This window comes from Chiroxiphia lanceolata, chromosome 3, assembly GCF_009829145.1.
Source record: "Chiroxiphia lanceolata isolate bChiLan1 chromosome 3, bChiLan1.pri, whole genome shotgun sequence".
Taxonomy (NCBI): domain Eukaryota; kingdom Metazoa; phylum Chordata; class Aves; order Passeriformes; family Pipridae; genus Chiroxiphia; species Chiroxiphia lanceolata.
This window is the reverse complement of record NC_045639.1, coordinates 53376936-53393276: the sequence shown is the minus strand read 5'-3', so window position 1 is coordinate 53393276 and position 16341 is coordinate 53376936. Positions and strand designations below refer to the sequence as shown.

The 16341-nt window shown below is 37.5% G+C and overlaps 1 protein-coding gene across 1 annotated transcript in view; it reads left to right on the top strand.

Annotated features, from left to right (window-relative positions):
• The first annotated feature begins 4069 nt into the window (after positions 1-4069).
• Positions 4070-16341, top strand: part of NOX3 (NADPH oxidase 3) — a 38252-nt gene continuing 25980 nt past the window's right edge. The window contains exons 1-5 of the mRNA XM_032683140.1: positions 4070-4114; positions 4785-4880; positions 5075-5185; positions 6949-7033; positions 15521-15666. Coding sequence (XP_032539031.1) covers positions 4070-4114; positions 4785-4880; positions 5075-5185; positions 6949-7033; positions 15521-15666 — 483 coding nt within the window. The remainder of the gene's footprint in view (positions 4115-4784; positions 4881-5074; positions 5186-6948; positions 7034-15520; positions 15667-16341) is intronic.

The window sequence follows — 16341 nt, the reverse complement described above, 5'->3', positions numbered from 1 at the left end:
ACTCATCTTTAAACTAGATGTTTTCCACAGCTTGCTACCCACAAAATAGCTGAAAGGATGATTCTTCTGGGTAACCTGTGGACACGTCTACTAGTACAAGATTTCAGCTGCTTTGAAAGGTTGTTCCATTTTATTAATCTGGAAAACAGCTTTTATGAGAAAAGCAGCATTTTGCACACATAATTAGGAAGGTATGATACTCTATTTCTGGAGATGGACAGTCAAAAGCTGGGAGATTTTGGCACTTACTGAAACAAATATCTTCTGAACATCTGAAATTGCTCCTGAATATATTTTGATTATAGCGCTAGCATGGCAATAAAAGAGTTCCTTGAGAGAGAAAAGATTTGGATTCAGATATTTATATTGTTTGGCTGGGAACTGATTATTTCCCAAGCCAGAGCTCTTAAGTTTCTCATTGATAAACCTTTCTGCTGGCTTCAGGAAAGAGTCAGAGTTGGGGTTGCCCTCTGCAAATGGGGTGCTGAGCCCCGTTTCAGGCAGAAACAACAGTTGTTCCCACACTGGTCAGTGGAAAATTCCCTTTTAGCCTCCAACATGATTTTTTATTTTAATCCCAGACCCTTTGCATTTTGCCATTCTATTGACTCCTGCTCTTAATTCCTGCAGCCATCACTGGTGTTGCTGCAATTCCAGATCCTGGCACTGCCCACCAGTTGAGGTATCCTTAATACCAGTATCAGGTCTGCTAAGAGAGGGAAAGAAACTCTTTTATTGCACTGTCTTTTTATTGCACTGGCTTATGGAGTTCAAGAGGAGCTAGATCTACAACCAAAAGTCTCTTCTTCTTTTTAAAGGGGTTCTGAAATTTTATTTTGCTCTTCTGGATAGAGGCAGAAGTTTTTCTCTCAATTTTGTGCCTTGTAACCAGTTTGTCGATGTAGTCAATACTTGCTATACCCTTGTTAGTTCTGCCAGCTGCATCGCAAGTGTTTTGATAACTGCATTTTTTGTTGTTGTTCAAGCCCACTTCCAGGGAAAAAATTTTTAATATTTTATTAAAAAATAAACACACTGTTACTGAAAAAAGCTGTAAATAAGAAGCCAGATGCCCCTGTAGTCTCAACACTCAGTACTCTGCCCCAAACTGCACACTCTCTATTTTTTACATTCATAAATTTTAGAATAATCTGATTATTTTTGAATCTTTGGCACTGACAAGACTCATATTACATTAGTTTTTCAGAGCTTTAGGGATTTTATGAATGTTCTCAAACCGCAAAACAGTTCCCCCATCCATAATGTGAGTACAGTTCATAAAAGAAAAAAAATCCATTAACATTAATGAGGTAGTTAAATTTAAAAAAAATAAAATCCCACTATAAGAAAATCTCTAAAAATTCTATAGCTGCTTTTTTCTACTAGTCACTCAGCCATTGTTCACAGAAATTCAGTGCTCTTTTGCAAAGCTAGAATCAGAGCACTGAAGAACAATGAAAGCTGAACCTTGACCTCTGTTCCTTTACGGTGTCTTTCGAGGGAAACAAAAAAAACAAAACCAACCAAACAAAAAAATACCACAGAAAAAACCCAAACCCACACACACATATACAAAAAAACCCCCATAAACAAAACAAAAGCAGTCAAAAAACCCCAAAACAACAACAAATCAACTTCAGCAGTTTCTCTCTCCACAGAAGTTGAATGGTTTATCCAGTATATTGCATGGCTTCTTCATCCAGCAGAGACAAATCTGACTCCCACTTCTTAAACATTTTTGTGCAAATAATGCTAAAACTTTATGTGCAAATAATATTAAAATTAGATAACACAGCAGCATCACCATTTTGTACAGTCTAACACAAAGCATACCCTCTGATATAGTCAGCAATTAAATGGATTTAGTTGGTCTGCAAAACTAAAGCAGACTGATCCTCTGGATCACTTTTTTACCTATATCCACCTCTGTAAATATCATAGTGAAGTTTATTAAGTTAATTCAGGTTACTAACAGACATAAAGTCAAGCACACAGGAAAACTATGAAAGGGCTAGGGCAGTGTTCAGAGTCAACCAAAATGATTTGGCCTTTGAGAAACAAGGCATGCATATCTAATAGTAAAATTAAGATAGCCTAGCAAAATGAAATATATGTAGGTATATGTATGCAGTCTCAGGCTAATAATTAATTTGTCTTGCAAAGGGTAAGCACTGTTGAAAGTACTTTGAAACAATTACTAACAACCTCAGATAGAGGTTGCTGTCAAATAGAATAGAACTAACTGTGATTGAGGTCTGTAGCAGTAATTGATACAAACATTGACATTAATGCTGAGATACTTACACGGAAGAATTCAGCACCTCATAAACCTCTTTCCATGCAAAAACTGACCTTTTAAGCTAATGACAGTTGCCTGTTTCTTGCATGGGAACTCAGCATGCCCAGCACTGCTTGTTCCCCAGTCGCCAGAGTGAATCCCTTTTTGTCCTTATTCTATATCCTTTTTAGGACAGTTGCAGCTCATGATAACACAATAGCAAAATGGAATACCATTATAACTTAAATCAATAAAATGTCCTTTCCTGAGTCTTGTCTGAATAGTTTGTGCTAGAAATTGGCTGAGATCACTGCAAATCAGTATAATAAAATTATGATGACCAGTTCCTTTGTACAAAATGAAGCAATAAAGAGCTTTTCGGTTAGCTTTATGTTTTTATTGATAGATACCATACTGGAGACCACACACATTACTGTTATATATGAGAAAAAACATAGCTGTTTCAACAGACAAAAATTAAAGTGTAGTTGATTCATTGGCTCCTTTAAGAGGACTGGCATCTGGACCACATGCACTTCAAAGTCAAATGCTGTACTGAGATGTGCTGCTTTGAAGTACAGCTGCTGATCTAGACAAATTTTGGAGCCTAAACTAGCATGTGAATCTGCTGTACTCTGAAAAAAAAAATCTATTTCAGATGCCAGTTTTAACTCAGTTTAGAAAATTGCTGTCTGGATCGGCTGAACTTCAAAGCAGAACATCACGGTGCTGCGTTTCCCTTTGAAGTGCAGCTAATCCAGATAGTGGGTTTTCTCTCCCTCCTTTTTTCTAAGTAGTTAAAATTGGCATCTGACCTTACTAGTATTTCTCTTCACCATCTGCACATTCTTCCTCCCTTCTCCCTTATTTCCTTATCTTTTGACCTCTGAAAAATACAGCAAGGTTCACTATCTTGTTAGCTCCTACATTACCAAAGCTACTATAAAGAGAGTGGTTATGTGAGTGCCTATATCAAGTTACATAATGGCCAATTACTGCACATGGCTTGTCATAAAGTTTGTTAATAAATAATACTTAACTTTACCATCCAGGAAAAATAAAGCTCAAAGTAAATCCTTTGTAAACGCTTGTATTTAGAGTATTCATAACCACATTCTCATGGTTCTGCTAACTTATATTAACAGCCATTAGCACTGGTTTAAAAAGTAGCTGAGCTTGACAGCATTTCAACCTTAAGAAATTTTAAGTAATTTGGTCACAGAAAGGTCTCCTTCACAGGCAAGTCAGGAAAGCCTTAAGGAAAAGGTTTTACTAGAGAAAGAATGAGATTACCACAGGCAGAATATGCAGAGCTTCTGGCAATAGGAGCCAAGGGTAAATGCAGTGCCCTCACCAGGACATGCTCCCATCTTATACACAGATAGGGATGCTGGCATTTGCTACTGAATAAAAAAACAAATCATGAAGAAATGCTGCACTCTCTTCAAACAACAGAAATAAAGTAAAAAAAAACCCACCCAAATACATATTAGTACAAGAGGACAATTTAATGACAGCATCTCTCATTTACTGAGAAATAACTCTGCAGAGAGAAAGGACTGGACAACGACCAGCATTTTTTTTACAGAGGTAATGAGACATTTGGGTGATCTGTTCTTCTCAGGCAGTCTTTAATTAGAAAATTCCTAGAGAGAGTTCCTGCTCCCACTAGGTGCTTATTAAAAACTAAAGACAAAAGGAGTTAGTAGCAAAGCCTAAGGAAGTGACAGAGAACTCAGGATGCTGGAAGGCAAGAGTCAGCTGCTGCTAGCATAGGGAGAGGCACTCAGAATGGGATGCTGGATCTTGAATGAAAAACTTTCAGTGCTGTTATTAGTGAGTATTTTTAGCATTAAAAAAAATCTAATTGGATATATATAAATATTTTAAGCTTGTTTAAAAGACATTTTATGGTTTGCTTACAGTAATGTTCCCAAGTTTAATGTAAAACTTGCTATAAAATATTCAGCAGTCTTTTTATAACTAGTCTTAAAAAACAATTTAAAGGCTTGCTGTTTTATTTTTAATTATTTTTAAGTCCATTTACTTTAGTCCTCAGATAAAGGGAGGAGGGGGTTGCAATTCTAATTGAAATTATATTATGAATTATTTTTCAGAGGCTTTGATGAATTGAGCATGGGGAGCAGAGAAAGGAATTTCCTCAGCTCCTAACTCCCTCTATTTTTGTGATTCTTTAATTTTAGCTTTTACTGCCGTTTTAGAGACAAGGTTAAGCCCTGTGTTTAAGAGCAAGTTTACCATGACACAGTAAACATCATTTATATCCTCTACTAGGGATGAGGATATGACTGTAATCCTGCATTTGCTAAAAGACAGTCTCATTTGAGTAGGCATTTTTGATTTCTATCATCTGTAATCAAGAACTGCACTGCACACTGATTTTGAAACATCTCTCAGATACTCTTAAAACTATAACCATAATCAGTTTTAAATGCATTTAAAAATACTGTAAGTGTCACTAACCTGTAGTCTTTCTGCTTTGTAGTTGGTGTGGCTGGCACTGAATTTCTATTTGTTTATTGATACCTTCCACTGGTATGAAGATGACAATGCTTACATTTATACACGGATTATGCTGGGAGTAAGTTTGAGTTTGATTGTTAAAGGGCTCCACAGGAAGACTGCATTCATAGTCTGATTTTACATACATCCTTCATAAAACTTTTGATGCTTCAACAGTAATTTTCCCACATAAGAGTATTATATTAATATTTTTCTTTTGCACTTCCTATATCAAGCTTGTAATTTAATTTCTTTACACTGTTATATGTACAGTCAACCCTGGCTTGGGCAAGAGCTTCTGCAACGTGCCTTAATTTTAACTGCATGCTAATCCTGTTACCAGTCTGTAGAAACCTTATTTCATTCTTAAGAGGAGCAAGCATTGTAAGTACCATTTCTCAAATAGCCATATTATCCTCTCTTTTTATTTCCGTAGTTCAGCAGAATTATCCATATCAAACATTTTCCAAGGAATTTTAATTTTTTATAGAGAAGTCTGTACACTATTGCCTAGTTATTACCATTTAAATTGTCAGTATTCATGACTGAAGAGAAACAAATGGCTTGTTTAACACAGTACTCTAAATGCTACACTGATTTTGGCAGCTGCTGCATAGCATGGTGTCATGAAGAGAAAAGTGAGAAGCTACAAAAAAGGGACATAATAATGCAACTTGGCCAAATAGAGAAAATACATATCCATCATGTGTATTCTGTGTAGCTGCAAAGTGAAAACTGGAGAAAGAAAATGTACAGATAGATAAAAGTGCTTTAAGGCATATGTTTAAACCCTTCTGTCTAAGTAACCACCAGTCAGGTCTTCATTTGCGGTAAACATGTTTTTGTAACAGAGTGGTCATCTGCTCAGAGGCATTTACATTAACCTTGGAATCACACATAGGAAGTATTTGAGGCTTTAGTTCTACTAACTATAGCTTCAACTTGCATTGAATTATTATAGTCAGAGCAATTCCAATGCCACATGTTTGCGTAAAAAAAATCACTGATCACTTCATGACTCCAAGAACAACAAGAATTTAGAAATGGTAGCATTCAGTTATTGTAAGCTGGTTCTTATTTCAGTTCTGCCTTTTTTTTTCCTTGATTGTTAGACTTAGCTGTCAAGCAGCCTTTAGGCTGGAAATCAACACTGTTATATAATTGTGCCCAGGAGCTCAGCATTTAACAAAAAAACAGTTGTCTTGGCCTTTTGAATCAGTTTGTGAATTAACACAATATATATACATGCCCACTTAGATGCTGAATAAGAACTCAGAGAACTGGAACTCTTCTCACAGACAATATTTTGCTCTTCTGGACAATATTCTGTTCTTGTGGAGCATGGTACAGAGCAACTTAACTGGCTCTAGTATGGTCAGCAGTGTGCTAGATCCAGTGACTCTCCAAGGAGGTGCCGTGTATTGCACCCTGCGGTGCTCCAGATTTTTGGAAGACATATTAGCTGGGAAGCAACGTGGATAAATGCCAGGATCTTTGGCATGGCACCATGCCAGGTCATATCAGCAATCCAGACACCCACACCACCATTCAGAAACTGAATTCTGTCCAGGCTGTCTTGGTTCCAGCAGAGCATGTTAGTTTTGGCTCCTGAAGCCAGCCCCCGGCCCCAGGCTGACTCTGCAGAAGCACCCAGCTGGTCGCGAGCACACCACTGCTGAGCACTTCCAATAGTGGATCAGCATGCAGCCACCTGAGGTCTAGACAGCCTCACCCCCAGGGGTGTGCATTTCATGAAAGCACAGAAAATGTTTTCATTGCAAGCTCTTTGCCAGCAGCTCAGCTGTGCTCATGCAGCTAAACCTGAGCTTGCAAAGCAAGCCTAGTTTTTTTACAGCAAATCAGTTAATCGCCAGCCCAGATAAACCACTCACAAATCACAGCTAAATGTAGCAGAGCTTTATCAAACCCTTTTTTGAGCCACCAACATAGGGTGAATAGCTTCAGAAATCCAGGAGTGTCACTATGCTGGAAACAGTTACCTGAGACCCAAAACTAGCCCAAAACTTCCCCTGAATCCCTTCAACATTCCATTCTTAAATGTACTGAACTCTTCTGTTCCCCTCTCCAAAATGTGAGTTCTAAACACTAAAAGAATGATATAAAACAAGTTCTGCTTTTTCACCAAGTGCTGTGGAGGAGCACTGAGGAGACAGCTTGACAAAAACATCACATTTCACAAGATGGTTGCCTATGGAATAGCTGTAAATGCAAGTAAGCTTTTTTTGGTTTTATTTTTTTTTTCTTATTTGCCTTCAAACTGTTCTGAATTTCACAGTGATTCTGCCTAATGCTGTAATCCCCATCAGCTCTGAGACATGCTATTTTAGTGCAATCATTTGTTGACTGCAGTTTTAAATACGTGTAGGAGTCCCATCTGATTAACCATTTGTGCTTGAAAAAAGTTTGACTATTAAGGCAGTAAACTTTCAACCTGGATAGTAACTATCAGTTGCCACGTAATTAATCTGACCAATTTATGTGCTCTTAGCATTTAGTGTAAATAACTCTCATTAAATCCCTGAGTGTAGATGTTTGGGGAGATAACACAGCATTACTGTCTGATTTCCTGAGGAAGTGATGCTTACGAGTCACACCACACATCTTTCCATCAATACCTCTTCAATAATTTTTCAACTAGATAATAAATTTAATCTGAATTTGAGAGAGGTATCTGTCTCAAAAAACCAGTGAATTCCTACATATTTATTTTAAGTAGGTGATGGGCACAGGGAACTAATAGCCCCTTTGAGGGAAAAACAGGATCTTAAGATCAAAATGTATCTCTTCTCCTGATCCTAGTGACTTACAGAGCTATAGATGTTTGTTTACCTGACTGGGAAGAAGAATAGCACCTTCCTGCTCTCCAAGTAGTTAAAGCACCTGGAGAAGATTGAAGCTTGTAGGAATTTAGAAGACGAGGGGAACAGGAGACAGCATGAGGAAGAGGGATGTGCAGAGAAGAATGTACAAAAGCAAATATGAAGAAGGACATGAGCGCATTAGAGATGGAGAGGTATTTGAGGCAGATGGTTCTCGTAGAAAATGTGAAGGAGACAGAGGAATTAATCAGGGCTATTTGCAAGCATAAGACATTGCAGGGTAACAGTTTTACCCCCAAGCTGTCAGGGTGGATCTTGGTCTCAATATTTTTTCAGCCTGCATGAGGGAGCTGCTTTTGCATGTATAGGCTGTAAATGTCCTCATGCAGTGAGACAAGAATATGAAGTCAGGATTGCCAATAGCAATCAATAGCTAAAGTTTGTCTTTTGCATGTCATGGTAAAGAATTCAGAGGAGAAGGCTAGGGGATGCAAACATTCATCTTGTCGTGTACTATGATGATTTACTTATCTGTCATGTCCATTCATTTATTAGAACTCAGTTTCAGCATAAAACAGATTCCTACAGAATGCAACATTGCTTCTTTAATTAATAAACCAACCCTGAAATGTAAATTAACCAACTTCTACTTGGTGTATTATAGGTCAGGCTCCAAAAAGAAAGCAAAATTGTACAGTCAAACCTTTCATGTTTTTGGCTTTTACATTCATATTAAAATGTTTCCTAGTGCATTAAGGTGGACAGTTTGGGAAGTGCAAGTCTATCAGAAAAGTGATTACTTTATGGCTTCAGTTATTCCAAGGAAAAAGGCACAGGAGCTTATGTGAAATGACAGAAAGCATTATCATTTTATTCTATCACTCTCTAGGGAGAAAATGAGTGTTCATTGTTGGGTTGTTATTTGGGTTGGTTTTATTGGGTTTTTTTCTAAAATATAAAATGGACGAATAGTTGATGAGCTATTTCAGGAAGAAAACACAGTATGGGGAGGTCTAATGAACAAAGCATGACAACTTATGAATTCGTGCTTCCCTAAGAGTCAAGTGAGAAAAAACTATCATATTTAGGAAAATATTACATCGCTGTATAGCCAGACTTGGGTAAAGAACAGCCAGAAACTCAATTGCCTGAAATTAAATTTAAAATTCCTTTAAAACAAAGTCTTCAGCATACATTGTGACAGAAAAGCAATGTTTCAGAGTAAAGAGGTACCCACAAGTTAAATTAATCCCTTTTAATAAAATCTAACACTGTTAAAATGATGTGTAAATAGGTGCCATTTTCCTCTCAACTGACACATTATTTATCCAAGTTCTACCTATACTGCCTTTTATTACACAAAAACAGTCTGTTTAACTGTTTTTTGCAATAGACTAACAGTCTGTTAGTCTATTGCAATTTAGTAATTCTTAGTTAAATGAATGTTCTCCCCTCTATGACCAATAGCCTAAATGTGGCAGCAAGAAGTTAAACCAATTTGAAGACCAGATCAGTAAGCTCAGCCTCCCAATATAAAATCATAGATTTCTTTATTATTTAAGTAACATGTATTCATCTCAGCTTGCCAGGTGGTGTTATTCCAGCATATTTATTTAATGGCATGCTAAAAATAGTCAATGCAACATTAGTATTGTCTGGTTTCTAACAGGAAGCCAACTCAGCTGAGGTGAGCGTGGCCCTGAAAAAAGTACATCTGTACCTTTAATTTTTCATCAGGTCCAATACAAATTCAAGAGCAGACTTTAATTGGTCAGGTCATAAAGGGATATAATTAGAGAATAGTGGAACAGGGAAGCTGGAGGAAAGAGAGAGAGTAAACAATGCTATCTATAATCAAGGGCATCATTGAAGATTCAGTAAAGGGAATTCTGCTTACTTTGGCTTTCTGCGTTCTGCATGCCTGTCTGTGATAAGAGCTGTCTGGGAGTTATTCAGACACTAATAAATCTTCCTTATAGAGTCGTAACCTTACTAGAATAAAATCAGAGTTTCATGCACTCTCAGTTTGATCAGTGCAAATAATTCTCTGCTTTCTAATGCAAAAGCAACTTTACAGTTGAGAAGCAGTGGTCTGAAACTTAGAGATACCTACAAAGGATAGCAAATAAAGTTTTGTACAACTCCTCCCTCTTACTGTTTTTACCCTCTTAAGAAAGTACATTCATACATTTTCTGAAGTGGGTAGAGTTATGGGGGATATTTTTTTTTTGCTTTGACATGTTGTGCACATCTTGAAGAATAAACTGATTCTTGCATTGTATTGATGTTTGCAGAAAGGTTATATAGATATTTTGCTCCAACAATCTTTGAATTATGATATTAATAAAGTTTAAGCAATTAAAGAAAAATAGGGGAAGAACAGCAATTCCGGCAGTGTGATTTTCTTTAAAAATGTGCAAAATGCAGAGAGAAGTACAGTGATGCCAGGTGTGTTTGGCTTCTGACAAGCACTGAAAAATCTATAGCTAAAAATACTAGAAAACCTTTCAATTTTCAACCACTTTTTGGTAGACTATGAGAAGAGCTTTGGTGATCTGAGTCACATTTTTGTGTAAGCAACTAAGTTTTCAGGGAACTAGATGCTTATCTTACAAAGAGGTTTAGCTGATATCTCAGTGTTGTACTTTCAGAAATTACAGAAAATCAAACTTCCATTAAACTTCCTTTTTTTTCCAGTCAGATTGTTTAAATCCAGACTTAGTGCAAGCACTAGGAAGGAAACTATATTAAATTAAAGATTATAAGCTTCCAGCTAAGATAAAAAAATGATCCAAGTCATGTTCTTCTTTGATGTTTATAACCATTCTTAAAAAAAAAAATCCAATGCAAGTATGTGTGTGGTCACTACTGTAATTTTTACACAGCGTGTGCTTTTTTTAGTCCACAAAGACAACATGTAGTTGAATTAAGGGTTTTGTGTAACCAGAAATGGCACAAGGCAGAAAGAACTCAAGCTTGATCAAGGGCAGAATTCCCTGTGTCTGGGTTATCTGCTTGCAAAGCTGTTCTCTTCAGTGTGGGCAGAAAGGCTGAGATTTGACCCTTTTACTTTATCATGATAGGCTGGTTAACCAAAACATTTAACTTCCAGCAGCAAGCTTCAATTTGATTATTACCCTGTACAGGCATGCAGAAAAAGAAAGAGTGAAATCTTTCCTCAGATAAACACACGCAATTTCTGTTTAGTTCAATGAGAGTCATGCATGCTTCACTGAAGGCACAATTGGCTGAATAAGAGTAGCTAAATTGACCAGACTTTCAAGATAATTTAATTACATCTCTTTGTATTTAAGAATATCTACAGTAAACACCGTGCTCTAATAGCAATCCTATTCCTCCCTCTCCTTCCAATAAAATCTTTTATTTGATCTCAGAGGTGGACTAGATAGAACATCTCAGGGTCAAATACAAATTAATGTATGTTAAGTGCTTCAGAGGTTCCAGATGTTGTTATAAACAACAGTCAAAATCCTTCAGTCTTCATGAACACTATAAAAAAGGATTTTATTTGAAAGGTTGGATGATTTATTTCATATGTTATATCTGGTCATGCAGAATGAGGGAAAAATTGAACTGAAAATCCTGAGATGTAGTACCTTAAACTTTGCCCTCATGGTTAACTTATCTAAGTGGTGCAGGGAAAAAAAAACCCAACTGCTGTAACCTCAGATTTCAGAAATCTGCATATTAATTTTGGAATTGCTTAGTGAATTCTGTACACTGCAAACCTTCAGAAAATGCACTTTAGGGATGTAAAATATTTTAGTTAATGGCAATGTGTTCAGTGCCAGACTTTTTAGTCTGCTACAACTATTATACATTAAATGAACCGCACTGAAAATGGAATTAAATCTTTGCATTACTCTTACCATCCAGCTATAATTCATTTTTAGAGTGCATCCTTTTTGCTAGCAGCACACGAAAAACTATCAGAAGTATTAATCTAATAACACGCCAGGCAATACATAAGATCATGGAAGACTCAGGTAAACTAACATATTCAGTACATCATTAGTTTGAATGTTTATATTTTCCAATGTATCATTATGCTCTATACATTAAAATCTACTACCGAAAACTTGCAGAAAAAAACCAAAAAAACAACTCTCCTCTTCATTCCGGAAGTCTTCTACACTTGTAATATCCTCTAGCTGTCAGATGAAAGCTGGAGAGAAGCCACCCAGAAGGCATGTTGGAGTAAATCCCAAAGATGATGTTTCCATTGACAGAAACACAGTGAAACAGAACAATATGCAGATGGAAAAACCAGTGTCCTTTAATGGATTGCAGAAAAATCTTACTTGGTTAGATTGCAGAAAGTGGATCTCTTCCTCCAGGGAAAAGTTGCAACATGACTACTCTTCATTAAACCTTAGGCTTGAGACCTTCTTGAGAAACTATATCCATTCAACCCATTATTTTTCTGTCCAAGATGAGAAATACTCTGTTAGGAAATGTGAACCTCCATCTGTCTGAAGGAAACTACCACCTCATTTTACTCTCAACACTCAGCATATACTAAATAGCACTAGATTTCCTGTCACTGCTGACATGACTAGAATTCATACAAATCATGCACAACCCTGCACTTTGAGGAAAGTGCAATGTTTTATAGCCTTTTAAATAACAGAAATGCTATCATTTCATGTGAATGCTTCACAGTTTGCACTATCACTTAAAAAAAAAAAATCTATTGTTTGGGAGGTGAAAGGGAGAGAGTGTGTTTTACTAGGAACACAGATTCAAACCTCCACATCTAGTCAATGTTGCTATTTTAAATTAGCAAGGGTAGTCCAAAACCTCCAGCTGAGAGTTTGTAGGGAACCCTTGGTAAACCGCTGCTATGGATCATAACTGTGTGAAACTCACATGGTCCCAAGGCTATGGTGACTATTACATCAGAGTTATAAAGAGCATCCTGCAGGTATAGAGGGCAAGAGGCCCAAGTTACATTAATCATAAGTGGATGTCAAAATAAAACTGCTTTGTAGAAGTCCACTCAGAGATTCGTTGTCAGGACTTTCCATCCTTTGAAAGTTTTCTCTCCTCTTTCTCTTAGTCCAGTACCAGACTATGTTCAGCATGTAACTCCACAACTTACCAAAGACAGCAGTCTGTTACTCCAAACTCCTGTCCTGCAAGTGAGCTCTTTTACATGTCAAAGAAATCAGGATCTCATAAAGCAATGACTTGGTTCCCTTCCAGCTGGACCTGATAACATCCTTACCAGGCCAACACATCTGTTCTGAAAGAAGACCCTTGTAGCAACAGTTCCTCCCTTCCCACTCAGCACTTGAAAGTGCTGTTACACTTAAATACATCAACAGTGTTTATATACTGCTTATACATCAGTTGTACACTGGGGAACAGATTGCCACAGCCCCCACACAGCTGCCACCTAAACCATGCAGCTCAGAGCTTCTTGAGCTTTTGGGTTTTGACAGTCAGAACTCACACATCTCACTCACTGCTTGTGGTCTGCTGTAACCTTTCTTCTACCATCCCAGAGCTGCTGAGGTGCTGGGAGCACTCCCATGTGCAGACTCTGGGAAGCATCTTCCACTAGATGCTAGCCAGATTGTTTCACATGCAGCACCTTATCCATAACAACGTGTGCAGGACATGCCCAATCACTGAATCCAATACCCTCTGATGCTCACGGTCACATCATAGACACTCTTTCAGAAAATGACCAACCTTCAGCTGAAAGCTGTTTAGATTGCTTGATCCCATTATCCCCTTTATTGAAAGGTTATTTTAGAGTCTCATTCCTTTGATGACTTGAATCTGTCTTTTAATTTCCAGGCTCGTTTTATCTCTGTGCAGTTCATACCCATTTGGATTCAGTCTCTATTCTACTGAAGCTATTGCAGCCTGTATAAATAACTTATTATTTATTGGGCCAAAGATTCAGAAAAAATAGGAGCTTGATTTTGTAGTTTGGGTGCTCAGAATATTCACTTGGGATGATTGTGTCAATAAATATTTGATTATTTTTATTATGGGTTTCATCAGGATACAGCTCAAAAGAGAATAACCAGTCAGCCCAGTGACTAGGACATGTGATTTGGTTTAAAGCTTTACTTTAAATTTAATGTAACTAGGATTTTAAAGTAGGTCTTTCATCTCCCAGTAAATGTCTAAGCATGAGGCAGTGAGGTGAAGCAGGTGTCAATGAGTAGCAATGCGGAGTCCCGAAGCTAATATGACATTTTAGATGAAGTGCAACCTTGACAATCAACCAATGACAGCACATCTACTGCTCTAGAAGGATCACCACATAAATACAGAGTGCAAATAGTCTCTTTCCAGCCTGGACACTTGGGATAACCTACTGGTGGGGGGAAGAGTGCAATGTTCTCCCTTTTTGCACTGGTTGCTTTAAACACTTCCATGGGCAGCATCCTACCTTACATATTCCCATGCACACAGCTCTCCCCAGGTGCTGCAGAGGAGCTGGACTCCAGCATGTAGAATGAGGGAGCTCACTAAGTGGGTAGGCACATAAAAGACTTAGCAATACCAAAGTCCTTATGCATTTAATCCTGTGTTTTCATCCATGATTATACAGTGACTAGCACAGTAAGACATTACTTTCATGCATGTAGTTACAATTAAAAAAAAGGGGAGAAAAAAACAAGTGGAAGAGGAAAGAAGGAAAAAGGAAGAAGAAAGAAAGCAGAAAGAAAAAGGAAAAAGAAGCAAATAAGGGAAGAAAGAAGAGAGATGAGAGAAAAGAGGGGAGAAAAGAGAAAAAAAGAATCTTTTTTTGAGAGAATATTGTTCAGGGAAGCAGATCATATTTGGTTTACTACAAATGCTGCCTTTTAGAAAGGTTTTTTTTAAATAGTCAGGGACAGAAACAGATAACCACTGAAGGAGAGATGATAACAGCAAGCTAATTATAAGAACTAGAAATAGCATATCCTAATAGCTCTACGGTAAACATATAATTATTTTTCATTGTCATTTTTTCATCCTTTGCCTTTTAATATTTTGCATTAGTTACAGCTTTCCTGTAATGGATTTGAGAATCTCTCATATTGAAAAATGAAATTCTGTACCTATCTTTTTTGTGATTTTATCTATGTTAGCCAATAATAAAACAAATTCCTTCCTTTTCCACTCTTGAAATAATCCTGTTTCCACCCAGGAAAATAATTACGGGAGAGTTCTTACTTCAGTCTGAGGCACTTTTCTAAACTGAGCATTTCATATACCTTTTGGGAGCAGGCCAGAAGCAGAGGCAATATATGATGCTCAGGACAAATCAGATCTAACATTGTGATTTGCAATTCTCCCTTAAAATCATAGTTCCTGTGGCTTCCCCAGGCTCCATCTACATAAAATAATGCTACAGCTACTTTTTAATAGGGAACAGATTTTAAGTGCATCTCTTAAAGATCAGTAGTGCAAGTTGCAAACAGGTCCATGATTAAAACAGTCAACTCAGTGTCCCATGTAGCAAGGGTAAACCATTGCACATCCCAGTATATTAATAAAAAATAGGAATTTTAATAAGTTTACCTAATTTTGAACAATTCAAAATCAGTGGCACACACTTTTACATCAGCTCTCAAGAGGCCCCTTGTGATGACACTGAAGACTGCAGGACACTTGACTGTAAACCTGGGAGGTGACGTTGGAGCTGGTCCTCTCCAATGGGAAGCAGTTGCTTCAAATTAGACATGCATTTGATAAAATTCTCTTTTTATTGTCAGCTTAACCCAGGCAAAACTCATAGCGTATGCCCAAGCTTTTCAAATAGCTCACAGTTTGTGCATAGTGAACTTCCTTCTGGCGCTGTGGACACATACAAGTGTGTCTGTAATTTCACACTACTCTTTCTCTCATGCAGCCATCCATATTGTTGCCCACTTGATCAACATCGAGCGGTATCATACTAGCCAGTCAAAAGAAGCTGGGGAGTTACGGAATAAACTTTCTGGTCTTGGCAAGAGCCCAAATGAAAGCTACTTGAACCCAATCAGGACCTATGAAACAGTAAGCTGTCACTTTTTGGGTTTCTCATCTAGAAAGTTTTCCTCTGTGGATTCTATTGTCAGTAAAACTGTATTTCAAAGCCTTTTAACCAGAGCGAGAAGGTGCTGCCAAAGGTTAACCTCAATTTCAGCTGAAAACACTTACTCAGAGCTGCAATTTTCAGGTTACTCAGCTCAAAGAAATGTCTACAGTATTTTAATTAGTTTGTCAGGAGGCAGCTGGTGGGGGGAGGATAAGGAGTGTTGTAAATAGTAGGCAATAAAATGAACCTGCAAAGAATTTTAAAAAACCTCAAAACTCAATTATCAATACATGGAACAAACACAACATTTTTTCAGAAAGAAAAAAACAAACAGCAATAGCACTTCACAGTATTTTTTTTCACATTTACTATTTGTCTCTCCCCATGGTTGTCTCTCCTTGTTACATGTAGAGTGTGGCTGCCCAGGAAAGAGCACATTCAAAACCATGCAGAGGCTTGCTGCATACAGGAAGCAGTGCAGGGGGAAGCTGGTGCTGCTGTGTGCTCTTCAGAGCCTAGCAGGACTACTGGCTTCTCAACCCTGCGAATAAATGGTTCTGCTTGCTTTGGGGAAAGAAGTGACTGTGCCTCCTGTCCACTTCCTTGGATACACCCCAACAGCATTATAAGCTCTTCCTTATAATATTTATAAT